Below are 12,476 nucleotides of genomic sequence, written 5' to 3' on the forward strand. Positions count from 1 at the left end.
GGATTCAAGCGATTCTCCTGCCTCAGCCTCCCGAGTAGCTGGGATTGCAGGCATGTACCACCATGCCCAGCTAATTTTTGTTTATTTAGTAGAGACGGAGTTTCATCATGTTGGCCAGGCTGGTCTCAAACTCCTGACCTTAAGTGATCCACCCACCTTGGCCTCCCAAAGTGCTGGGATTACAGGTGTGAGCCACTGTTACCTGAACCTCTTTTATTTTTTTCTAAGTTCACATCAAATGGGTAATGTGCTGATGGCCTAACAAGGTTTGAGGGAGGCACATTCAACACGTGAACATGAAAACTCAATCACTTTTATGAACCACATAAGTGTTCATGATCCAAACACTTTATTTATTTATTTATTTATTTATTTATTTATTTATTTATTTATTATTTTTGAGATGGAGTCTCACTCTGTCGCCCAGGCTGGAGTGCAGTGGTGCGTTCTCAGCTCACTGCAACCTCCACCTCCCGGGTTCAAGCGACTCTCCTGCCTCAGCCTCCCCAGCAGCTGAGATTACAGGCATGCACCACCACACCCAGCTAATTTTTGTATTTTTAGTAGAGACGGGGTTTCACCATGTTGGCCAGGCTGGTCTCGAATTCCTGACCTAAGGTTATCCACCCACCTCGGCCTCCCAAAGTGTTGGGATTACAGGCATGAGCCACCTCGCCTGGCCGAGATTGTCTTTTAAGATGATGCCTCTGCGTGAGACTCAAAGCCCACAGAACCATGTGTTATTCACTCCAGAGGCCCTTCTGTTTCCAGCCTCAGAACCAAGACCTCTGTAGAGATAGCAAGATAAGGAGCAAGCAGGAGTCCTAACAGGAGGGGGTATTTAAGGAGAGGCCAGTGGGGACAGTGGAATAAGTGTAGGAATGGCTTGGGTGGAACCCTGAAGTTAGCAGCAATAAATCTCAGTCTCTGAAAATAGATGAGGTGGGCCAGGCATGGTGGCTTACGCCTGTAATCCAAGCACTTTGGGAGGCCAAGGTGGGCGGATCACCTGAGGTTGGGAGTTCAAGACCAGCCTGACCAACATGGAGAGACCCCATCTCTACTAAAAATACAAAATTAGCCTGGCGTGGTGGCGCATGCCTGTGGTCCCTGCTGCTCGGGAGGCTGAGGCAGGAGAATTGCTTGAACCCGGGAGGCGGAGGTTGCGGTGAGCTGAGATCGCGCCATTGCACTCCAGCCTCAGCGTCAGAGTGAGACTCCCATCTCACACACACACACAAAAATTAACAACAACAAAAAGAAAATAGACAAGGTGGCTCATGCTTGTAATTCCAGTACTTTGGGAGGCCGAGGTGGGAGGATCACTTAAGTTCAGGAGTTCAAGATCAGCCTGGGCAACACGGCAAGCCCTCATCTCTTACTAAAAATGAAAAAATTAGCCGGGCACGGTAGCACACACATATAGTCCCACCTACTCCAGAGGCTGAGGCTGGAGAATTGCTTGAGCCCAGGAGACTGAGGCTGCAGTCCAGCCTGACAGACAGAGTGAGACACCATCTCAAAAAAAAAAAGAAAAGAAAAAGAAAACGAAAGAATGGGTTCAGATTCTGGCTTCACCACTTCCACCTGTGAGACCGTGAACAAGTTTCTTAACTTCTTTATGTCTTGGCTTCCAGATCTATAAAATGGACTGTTAGGGGATTAATATGTCCCCCCGAGTCCATATGCTGAAGTGCAAACCACCAGTATCTCAGAATGTGGCTGTACTGTATTTGGAAATAGGGTCTCAAAAGAGGTAATAAAGTTAAAAAGAGGTCATTACACTGGCCCTAATGCAATGTGACCGGTATCCTTATAAGAAAAGATGAGGACACAGACACACTCAGAGGGAAGATCATGTGAAGACAAGACAGAAGGTGGCATCTGCAGGCTATGGAGAGAGGCTACAGAAGAAACCAACCCTGCTGACCCCTTGGTCTTGGACTTACAGCCTCCAGAGCTGTGAGAAAATAAGGTTCTGATTTTAAGCCACCCTGTCTGTGGTACTTTGTTATGGCAGCCCTAGCAAACTAATACGGGGACCCACAAAAGTATCTGTGTTGCATGGATGTTATGAAGATGAAACAAGCTTTCTACGGGGAGTGCCTGGCCCAATGTCTGGTGCAAGGTAACAGCTCAGTGCACACCAGAGAGAGCATCTTGGTTCTATTTAAGAACTCCTCTGCTTCATCTAGCTGACTCAGGCCACTTAGTGAATGTGAAAATCAGACAGTCCAGATATTTGGCACTGCAGGGACTCCCCACGGGATCGATTTCTTCATTTTTCAAAAGGTTATTATGGTTTTGCATGACATGACGTGGCCTGAAATGCAATGATTCCCAGCCACCAGGGCCACCTGATACATTAAACAGGCGGCACTCCTTCTGGCCTTGTCATTAACCTTCCCGGCAAATGACACAGTTCTGCAGCTGGGCCCAAAGCCTTGGTTTTTCTTGTCCATTCCAACTCTCATGGTTCTTGACCTCACCCAAAAGTCACCCACCCGCTGGGCTTCATTTCGCAATCGATGCTGGATGAACAGCTGTAGGACCTGCACTTTGTTTGTGCCTCTGTCTCTTTTTCTTTTTGAGACGGAGTCTCACTCTGTCACCCAGGCTGGAGTGCAGTGGCATGATCTTGGCTCACTGCAACCTCCACCTCCCGGGTTCAAGCGATACTCTTGCCTCAGCCTCCGGAGTAGCTGGGATTACAGGTGCCTGCCACCACACCTGGTTAATTTCTATAGTTTTAGTAGAGACGGGGTTTCCCCATGTTGGTCAGGCTGGTCTCTAACTCCTGACCTCAGGTGATCTGCCCGCCTCAGCCTACCAAAGTGCTGGGATTATAGGCGTGAGCCATCGTGCCTGGCTAGATGCATCTTAAAGTATGAGAAACCACCTTTTGAATGGCTTCCACAGGGCATGGAAAAGTGGTATGATTTCAGTAGCACGTCTCATACTTTTTTTTTTTTTTGAGATGGAGTTTTGCTCTTGTCGCCCAGGCTGGAGTGCAATGGCGCAATCTCCGCTCACCACGCCCGGCTAATTTTTAGTAGAGACGGGGTTTCTCCATGTTGGTCAGGCTGGTCTCGAACTCCTGACCTCAGGTGATCCGCCCACCTCAGCCTCCCAAAGTGCTGGGATTATAGGTGTGAGCTACCATGCCCGGCTGCACTTCTCATACTTTAAGATGCATAAAAATCACCTGTTAAAAATGCACATTCTGGGCCGGGTGTGATGGCTCACGCCTGTAATCCCAGCACTTTGGGAGGTCGAGGTGGGTGGATCACCTGAGGTCAGGAGTTCGAGACCAGCCTGGCCAACATGGCAAAACCCCGTCTCTACTAAAAATACAAAAAATTAGCTGGGCGTGGTGGCAGGTGCCTGTAATCCCAGCTATTTGCGAGGATGAGGCAGGAGAATCGCTTGAACTGGGAGATGGAGGTTGCAGTGAGCCCAAATTGCGCTACTGCACTCCAGCCTGGGCAACAAGAGGGAAACTCCAACTCAAAAAAAAAAAAAAAAAAAACACATTCTGATTCAGTAGGTCTGGGGCTGAACCTGAGATTCAGTGTTTATTTTTATTTTTTTGAGACAGGGTCTCACTCTGTCACCTAAGCTGGAGTGCAATGGCATGATCATGGCTCACAGCAGCCTGGGCTTCCCAGGCTCTGGCGATTCTCCCACCTCAGCCTCCAAAGTAGCTGGGACTACAGGTTTGTGTCACCACGCCTGACTAATTTTTTTCTTTTCTTTTTTGAGAGAAGTCTCACTCTTATCCCCCAGGTTTGAGTGCAATGGCTCGATCTTGGCTCACTGCAACCTCTGCCTCCCGGGTTCAAACGATTCTCCTGCCTCTGCCTCCCAAGTAACTGGGATTAAGTTGCCTGCCACCATGCCCGGCTAATTTTTGTATATTTTAGCAGAGACGGGGGTTTCACCATGTTGGCCAGGCTGGTTTCGAACTCCTGACCTCAAGTGATCTGCCCGCCTCGGCCTCCCAAAGTGCTGGGATTATAGGCGTGAGCCACTGCGCCTGGCCACGGCTGGCTATTTTTTTTCTAATTTTTGTAGAGATGGGGTCTCACCATGTTGTCCAGGCTGGTCTCGAACTCCTGGGCTCAAGCAATCGTCCTGCCTCAGCCTCCCAAAGTGCTGGGATTACAGGCGTGTACCACCACGCCTGGCCAGATTCTGTGTTTCTGACAATCCTCCTACTGATGCAGATGCCTGTACACTTCCTGGCTCTCCTGTCTGCCAGCTGTGTGGCCTCAGGAGGCCTCAGCATCTCCCTGGGCTTCAGTTCTTCCGCTGGATATTATTTAGATGAACAAACATATATTGACAGCTTACTACACGCCGGGCTGCTCTGGGTGCTTGCTAGAAAAACAAAGATGAAGAAGCCACAAGCCAAGCCCAGGCAGGCCTCGCAGACAGAGAACTTAAAGGTCCAACTACAATATTTAAAGACTCTGCGTTTGAAAATTTCATGACTCATTGGCAGAAATAGGACGACTGGATCTGCATCTCCCAGAAAACATCTATCCAAACACTATGACAGGGATTCCCCACTGACTACTGTCCTCAGAATCAGGGAATATGAAATCCAGAAGTAACCTCAAGAGAAATTTAGCCCAAACTCTATCTTGCCATTTTACAGAGAGGAGAAACTAGAGAACAGATGCAGAAAGAGTGGGGTCTGGAGGAAATTACTGGGTCTCCAGCTATGCTTTCGAAGGCTGTGATATCCAACAGGAATAACATATGAGCTACAAAAAACTTAATATGTAATATTAAATTTTGTGGTAGTCACATTGAAAAGAGTAAAAAGAAGCCAGGCACAGTGACACATGCCTATAATCCTAGCACTTTGGGAGGCCAAGGCAAAAGGATTGCTCGAGGTCAGGAGTTTGAGACCAGCCTGGGGAACATAGTGAGACCTTGTCTCCACAAAAAAATTTAAAAAATTAGCTGGGCGTGGAGGTGCATGTCTACAGTCTCAGCTACTAGGGTGGCTGAGGCAGGAGAACTGTTTGACCCCAGGAGGTCAAGGCTGTAGTGAGCCAAGATGGCGCCACTACAGTCCAGCCTAGGTGACAGAGTGAGACCCAGTTTCCAAAAAAAAAAAAAGAGAAAGAATCGTTTCCATTGGTTAGCGCATCACTCCCAGGATCACTGGTTTCATTTTTATAGACACTGGATCAGAAAATCTTTCAAGTACAGGTGTAGCTTTCTGTAGCCAAGGTGAATAGAATTACACTTCTGAGGCTGGGCACAGTGGCTCACGCCTGTAATCCTAGCACTTTGGGAGGCCAAGGCGGGCAAATCACGAGGTCAGAAGTTCAAGACCAGCCTGGCCAACATGGTGAAACCCCGTCTCTACTAAAAATACAAAATTAGCTGGGCGTGGTGGCACGCGCCTGTAATCCCAGCTACTTGGGAGGCTGAGGCAGGAGACTGCTTGAACCTGGGAGGTGGAGGTTGCCACCACTGCACTCCAGCCTGGGTGACAGTGCGAGACCCCGCCTCAAAAAAAAAAAAAAAAAGAATTATACTTCTGAGGCTGTGCACAGTGGCTCACCCCTATAATCCCGCAACTTTGGGAGGCTGAGGTGGGAGGACCACTCGAGACCAGCCTGGGCAACAGAGAGAGACCTTGTCTCTACAAAATATTAAAAAAGAAAAAAAATTTAGCCAGGTGTAGCTGCCCATGCCTGTGGTCTCAGCTACTTGGGAGGCTGAAGCGAGAGGATCGCTTGAGCAAGGAAGGTAGAGGCTGCAGTAAGCTGGGATCATACCATCACCCTTCAGCCTGGGTGCTGGAGGAGCAAGATTCTATCTAAAAAAATAAAAAATAAAAAAAAAAAGAAAGAAAAAATCACACCTCATCCCTGGAAAAGAACTTAAGCGTAGCTGAATCTAACTTGCAATATGATTTTGCTGAAGATGAGGTTAAAGAGTGACGGCAGGCTGGCACTTGCAGCCACATTTCCAAAATTCTGGGTGTAAAATGCTCAGCGCAGTGCCAGACACCTGTGCCTCAAAGTGTCAGAGAAATCTCAGCCACCTTCTTTCCCTTCCCCTCTCCCGGTTTTGCACCAAAGCATCCTGTCCCTGGAGAATTTGCTCAATTAGAAGCGAGGTGAAATTCCAAGCACAGTTTGAAGGAGGAAGTGTCATTTTCAGCTTGCCTGTAGGTGCACCTCACTATGTAACATTTGTTACATAAGTGGCAGCATGACACGCCTAACTGATGAATGTTTGTTGCACACCCAATTCCAGCCGGGAGAGTCATGCAGGCTTTCCCTGGGAGAATAGTGGTGTGGAATTGAGGCATGGAGTTACAAAAATTACTTTTGTCTTCTGACAAGTAGGGCCAGTTCCAGGGTGTTATACCCAAAGTGCTTCTCTACTGCAGCATAACCTCAAGAAAAACCAGTTTCAGGAGCACCACACCTAGGATCAGATGATGCAATATGATATTAGCGTCTCATTGCATCAGTGTGTCTGAGGCATGAGTCTTTTAAGCTGGCAAAAAGCATTATAAAGGGGCAGGAGAAAAAAGGAAAAGACTCGCAGACTGAAATCTAAAGGTACTGTCAGTGCTGTTCCTAATTGGCCACACAGGGTGTTTAGAGGATAAACACCCAGCCACCCGCCTCGGCTGACAAGCATCAGCATGCCATTTCCTGAAGGGGACTTGATGGCATATTTAGGCGAAATTCTTTTCTGGTTGGTTCTACTTATGCTTTATATCAAAGCGTCAAAGTTTAACCTCTAAAAAATCTTTTTAAATGCAGGTCTATTAAGAATAGGCTTTCAAAGGGTGCTTCTATTCCATCTTGACTTTTCTGAAAATCTCTGAAACGTACCAGTTGATTTCTCATTTCCAAAGTTCTTTTACATAAGCACTCTCAGCTCTCTTGACACACAGACTTTGGACTTTGATCAGATACCTTAGATTTGGGCCTCTTGGTTTCTCTGTCTTCCTTTAAAGGACACTTGATGCTTCCCAGTCCTGTTTCTTGCACTAACAATGAATGAATGAATCACAAAAATCCTAGAACTTTATCCGTTTTCAAGAAGTTGCCTGAAGAAGGAACTTCCTTGTGCAGTACGCCTCAGGAAAAAAGAAGCAGGAGAAAAGCTTTGAGAGGAGAGCAAGTGACGGTGAGATCGTAATGGAAGTGGGGTGGAGAGGTGGAGGGTGGAGAACGGTAGGAAGCAAGCAAGGCTTTTTTCACCCGTCCCAGGACACGCGAACGAGATCAAGCCTCACTGCGGTTCACTAGGGTCTATGCAGGCCCTCGCACCCCTGCCTACCTCCTCAGAACCCAGCCTCTTGGCTCTTCTCACCCCAGCCCCACCAGACAGCTTCCCTCCCAGGAGGTGTCTCTCAAGATCTCGAAATGTGGAGCGTCCCGTTCACTCCACCTGGCCTGGAATACTTTTCCTGCCCCCTTTCATCGGGTCTTATTCATCCTTTAAGTTGTTCAGCATAACTTTCCACCTGAATGCCTTCCCTGGCCCTGGGCTAGGATAAATCCCCTCGCCATAATGTTCCTACACAGGCGTCACTTTGTAAAGCTTATCACTGTTGTAATTACTTGTTTACTGATTTGTCTTTCCGTTAGGCTGTGCGTTCCACTGGGGTGGAAACCTTGTTCACTGGCTCTGCAGCCCCGGGCACTGTGGGTCTTGCATGTACCGGGGGCTCAGTAAATATTTGGCAAAAAATGAAAAAGTTCCCCTCAAAACCAGCTTCCAGTGCCTCCACGGCCCTCAAATTAATTATGAATTAATTCACTAATACAGCAAACCTTTATGTGATTCTTCCGTGTCACAGCACCTTGTTACATACTGAGGACACATCCATAGGCAAATAAAACTCAGCTTCTCTCTGCACAGGAAAAAATTATTCAAATTGTATTCATCTTTCATTCCAATCACTCAATTAGGGCACGTCCCTTGTTGGCTGCTGCGTGAGCGAAGTAACTATTTTCCAGCGAGTGTCCTCATGTGACCTGTCTAGACGTGCCCAGGAAAAACAATCCAACATCCTCCTAAGCCGCAAAGAAGTCCCTGACGCGCAGGCCGCACTGCGTGGAAGGCCCAAAGCGCGCTCGCGGGCCCGCGAAAGGCGCAGGAGCAGCGGAGCCGAGGCGGGCGGCGTGGCGCGCGGCGCAGGCTCGGGTGGGCAGGGCATGGCCAGGCCGGGCGGGGCGGGGGCGCCGGCGCCGGGTCCGCCGGCCGGCAGGGGGCGCGCGCGCCCCGGGCCCCGCGCCTCCCGCCCCGCCGCGCGCTCGCTTGCCGCGCGGCCGCACATGTGTTTCTGTTTTGTGTTGTAGCATTTGTTCTGGAAGCTCGTATTTACATTTTAAGTGTATCTGGTGAGTGGGCTGGATCCCTCGTCTGGGCCGGAAAAAAAAAAAAGCCCTCCGATCCGTCTTTTAGTTGCTTCTCTTCCTTTTTTCTCTCCGGTTTCTCATCACTCCAACCAGGTAGGGTCTGAAAATCGACAGTGATCAGTTTGTGGGGTCTGGGAAAGTTTTTTTTTTTTTTCCTTTTTTTAAAGAGAAAAGGTTAAAAAAAAAACCTGGGGGAGGGGGGCTGGGTGATTGAAGGAATAAAAAGAGGAAGGAAGGCGGATCCACGTGGTTTAATCGGAGACAGACAGAGATCCCATTGTTCAAAATCAATAAAAAAAAAAAAAAAAAAAAAAGCAGACAGGGGAGAGCGCAGGGACGCCGGGGAGCTGGCGGCGGCCCTGGGCACTTTGCAGTCGAATCGGAGACCGGCCGGGCCGCACGGCCGGCAAGGGGGCTGGGAGAGAGTTGGGCACCATTAAAGTTTTTATTTTTCGTGTCTGTGCGAGCAGGTGTTTGGGGCTGGGGTCCAGCTTTCTTCGGGCTCTTCCCCCGTCGCCGGGGGCAGTCCGCCGGAGGGATTCGGCTAACTAGAGCCCGAGGTCGGCACGCCTGAGCTGGGGCCGAACGGGGGTCCAGGGCTGACGCGGGGTGGGGGAGAGCGTTGCATTAAATGAAATGAGTGGGTTTGGGGGGAGGCTGCGGAGACAAAAGCAGCAGGTGGGGTAGCTGGGGAGCAGGGGCTCCCTTACCACCCAGGTGCCAAGGGGGAATCCTGGAAGTGTCCCGAAGCCTTCTTTAATGAAAATCTAGGGGACTGGAGGCTGCTTTTACTTTCCCTTTACTTTTAGGGGGCGAGGTTGCAACTGTGATGCTTTGTGGGCAAACCTAACTTAATGATAGGCCGGGGGTCTCAATTCTCCTTCCAGTGGATTGCCTCTGGGGCTCCCGGCTGCCCTGCGGGATTCCCCGAAGGAGCCGCACCGGGGCCAGGGAGGGGCGCGATTTCCTCTCCCAACTCGCCCCCTCTCCGCCCACCCTGCGGCCGCCACTCTGGGGAGGGCAGGGGAGGAAGTGGAGGCCGGGTGGCTCGTCTCCGCTCCCCTCCCCCCGCGCAGTTTATAACCCGTCCATTGTGCGCCGCTGCCCCGTGTCTCCCTCCAGCCGCGACCATGCCCAGGAAGAAGGCGGCGGCGGCGGCCTGGGAGGAGCCGAGCTCAGGCAACGGCACTGCCCGCGCCGGGCCCAGGAAACGCGGCGGCCCGGCGGGCAGGAAGCGCGAGCGGCCCGAGCGCTGCAGTAGCAGCAGCGGCGGCGGCAGCAGCGGCGACGAGGACGGCCTGGAGCTCGACGGGGCCCCCGGCGGGGGCAAGCGCGCGGCGCGGCCGGCGACAGCAGGCAAGGCGGGCGGCGCGGCCGTGGTCATCACCGAACCCGAGCACACCAAGGAGCGCGTCGTGAGTGAGGGGCAGGGTAGACGGGTGGGCGCAGGGCCGGGGCCGGCGGGGTCAGCGACGCGGCACGGCGCGCGTTCCAGCCGGGGGCCGCCTCGCGTCACGCTCCCTCCCGGCGGCCGGGCCGGCGCAGGCCGCGGGCTGAATCATTGCCTCCGCCTCCGCGCAACAAAAGGGCTCGGGACGGGGCGCGCGGCCCGCGGCCTACCCGACCCCGGGCACCGCGCGGGCGGTTGGCGGTTGGGGCGCGCACCCGGGCCCGCGGCGGGGGAGGGGCGGCCGAAGCCCGCGCGAGGGGGTCATGGCCCCGCCCCCACAGCCTCCCCTGCGCCCCTCCCCCCCGCCCCGGGAAAGGGGACCTCGGTAAGTTCGCCCGGCCTGGAAGAGGGGGCGGCCAGCGGGCCCCACACGTCCGTGGCCGCCGGTGCGCCCGGGCGCCGCGGGGAGGGGGCGGCCGGCGCTCTGCGGGGAGCGGCCGTTTGCGCCGGGGCTTTGAGGTTCCCGCCGCCTCGGCTCCGGCGCCCGGGGGGGGCGGGGCCTGACGGCCGCCGCGCATGCCCCGTGCGGCCCTGCGCCGGCTCGCGCGCCGGGAAGGCGGGGGCGGCGGGCGCCGGGGCGGAGTGCGAGGGCGCATGCTCCGCAGAGCCCTCCCCCGAGGTCGGGGAAGCCCCCCGGCTGAGCGGTGCTCGGGCTTTGTTTGCCGCAGGTGGTCCGAAGCTGCAGGATGCTCGCGAGGGCTCTGTTGTAGCCCCCCGAAGTGAAGAAGCATCTCCTAGGGTCCTGGGCGGGCTTCTGTTTTCTCAAATCTTAATTAAGGTCGTGGCTGACTCAAGTTAACGTTCCCGAAAAAGCCTGCAGAGCCGGAGATCTGAACCCGGCATCTGCCGCCACAGCATCCCCCCCCGCCCAGAGAACTTTCTTTAAGTTCGGTGTGGTGTGGGATATGTTTTTCAGAAGAGGGTCTAAGTTTTCACCAGATTCTCAGATAACCCCCAGAGAGCAAGAACTTCCACCTAGGGTTTAGAGCCTGACACCCAGAGAGGTTTTTTTCCTTCCATAAGTGCCCATCTCCTAAGGGTGTTTAAGGGTTAACAGCAGAGTGCTTTCCTCCAGAGAAGCGCAGGCAGTGTCTAATAACACATTTTCTACGTCCGCTTTATAGATAGGGAAACTGGGGCACAGAATTCGAGGGCCTTGTCCAAAGTCATGGATGGAACTGGATCTCCAAATGCTGTAACTCCTGATGTCCCTGCAAATTGCACATGGGAATATGCTTTGTAAAAGTGCCCTCTGGGTGAAAGGGTTAACATGTTAGGCAGTGGAGGAGAGCCAGTCAAAAGCTGTCAAAAGGTCTTGCCCGGGGTCTTGGATCAGGCTAGACTAGACAATGGCCAAAGTATTGAGAAACTGGAACACAGGAACTGTTTTCCTTTGACGTCTAGTCTGCTGTGCCAGACTCCAGACATTTGCCCTCCGAACACAGTATGTTAGGACGAAACTAAAAAGAAAGGCCAGGTGAGCTTCCGCGTCTCCTGTATCCTATTTTGAGTGAGTTTCCAAAAGCAAGATTGTGTTTAGACATCCAATACTTCAGTTGTCAGCTGTACAGCTCCAGACTCTTGGAACGCTGAATTTTGCCATCAGAGTAAAAGATCCTTACCCCATGCTGAGATTGACCCAAGGAGGTAGAGACAGGGAGTGTGTGAGGGACACTGGCTCTCCCTGGCCCACCTCTGTCTCCAGCTGTGCTGCTTGAAGCTGGTTTGTCAATGGAAATGGCACATTTGCTAGTCTTTTTTTTTTTTTTTTTTTGAGGCAGAGTCTCCCTCTATGGCCAGGCTGGAGTGCAGTGGCACGATCTCAGCTCACTGCAACCTCCGCCTCTCAGGTTCAAGTGATTTTTGTGTGCTGATCAGCCTCTCGAGTAGCTGGGATTACAAGTGTGTACCACCACACCCGAATAATTTTTGTACTTTTTGTAGAGACTGGGTTTTACCATGTTGGCCAGGCTGGTCTCAAACTGCTGGCCTCAAGTGATCTGCCTGCCTCAGCCTCCTTCCAAAGTGCTGGGATGACAGGCGCGAGCCGTGTGTTGGGTTGCACATTTGTAAGTCTTAATGTGAGTAAACAGCAGTCCATTGCAGCTTTTAAGTTCCTGTTTATACACATAAATACGTTATTTTACATATGTGTATAAGCAGGACTCTAAAAGCTACATCTTCCTTTCTCTATCCACTTAAAAACCAACAGGGCCCATGATGCCCATCCTTTGGGCTGTTGGTGCTGTTCTAGAATCAGAGCACCTGGGAGGCTGAGGGTTCAGCATATGATGCCCCTTTATGCCTCATGGAAAATGCACACCCTACATTTAAGTTTTGCTTTTTTTTTTTTTTGAGCTGGAGTTTAGCTCTTGTTGCCCAGGTTGGAGTGCAATGTTGCGATCTCAGCTCACTGCAATCTCCGCCTCCCAGGTTCAAGCAATTCTTCTGCCTCAGCCTCCCGAGTAGCTGGGATTATAGACGCCCACCACCACACCTGGCTAATTTTTTGTATTTTTAGTAGAGACGGGGTTTCACCCTGTTGGCCAGGCTGGTCTCGAACTCCTGACCTCAGGTGGTCCACCCACCTTGGCCTCCCAAAGTGCCCCACGTTTAAG

At 52.0% G+C, this 12,476-nt stretch overlaps 1 protein-coding gene and 1 non-coding gene across 3 annotated transcripts in view; one reads left to right on the forward strand and one right to left on the reverse strand.

Annotated features, from left to right (window-relative positions):
- Positions 1–232: 232 nt before the first annotated feature.
- LOC115932468 (small nucleolar RNA U13) lies at positions 233–333 on the reverse strand. Its single transcript, XR_004068752.1, has one exon. It is a non-coding gene; the product is annotated as a small nucleolar RNA U13 (small nucleolar RNA).
- A 7,973-nt stretch (positions 334–8,306) lies between these two features.
- Positions 8,307–12,476, forward strand: part of RCC2 (regulator of chromosome condensation 2) — a 32,995-nt gene continuing 28,825 nt past the window's right edge. The window contains exons 1-2 of one of the 2 annotated variants that reach the window (XM_031012075.3): positions 8,307–8,501; positions 9,531–9,823. In XM_031012075.3, coding sequence (XP_030867935.1) covers positions 9,539–9,823 — 285 coding nt within the window. In that variant the 5' untranslated portion in view covers positions 8,307–8,501; positions 9,531–9,538. Of the gene's footprint in view, positions 8,502–8,953; positions 8,969–9,530; positions 9,824–12,476 lie in introns of those variants that run through there. The other variant, XM_055353610.2, reaches the window with a different exon arrangement.

This window comes from Gorilla gorilla, chromosome 1 (genome assembly GCF_029281585.2).
Source record: "Gorilla gorilla gorilla isolate KB3781 chromosome 1, NHGRI_mGorGor1-v2.1_pri, whole genome shotgun sequence".
Taxonomy (NCBI): Eukaryota; Metazoa; Chordata; class Mammalia; order Primates; family Hominidae; genus Gorilla; species Gorilla gorilla.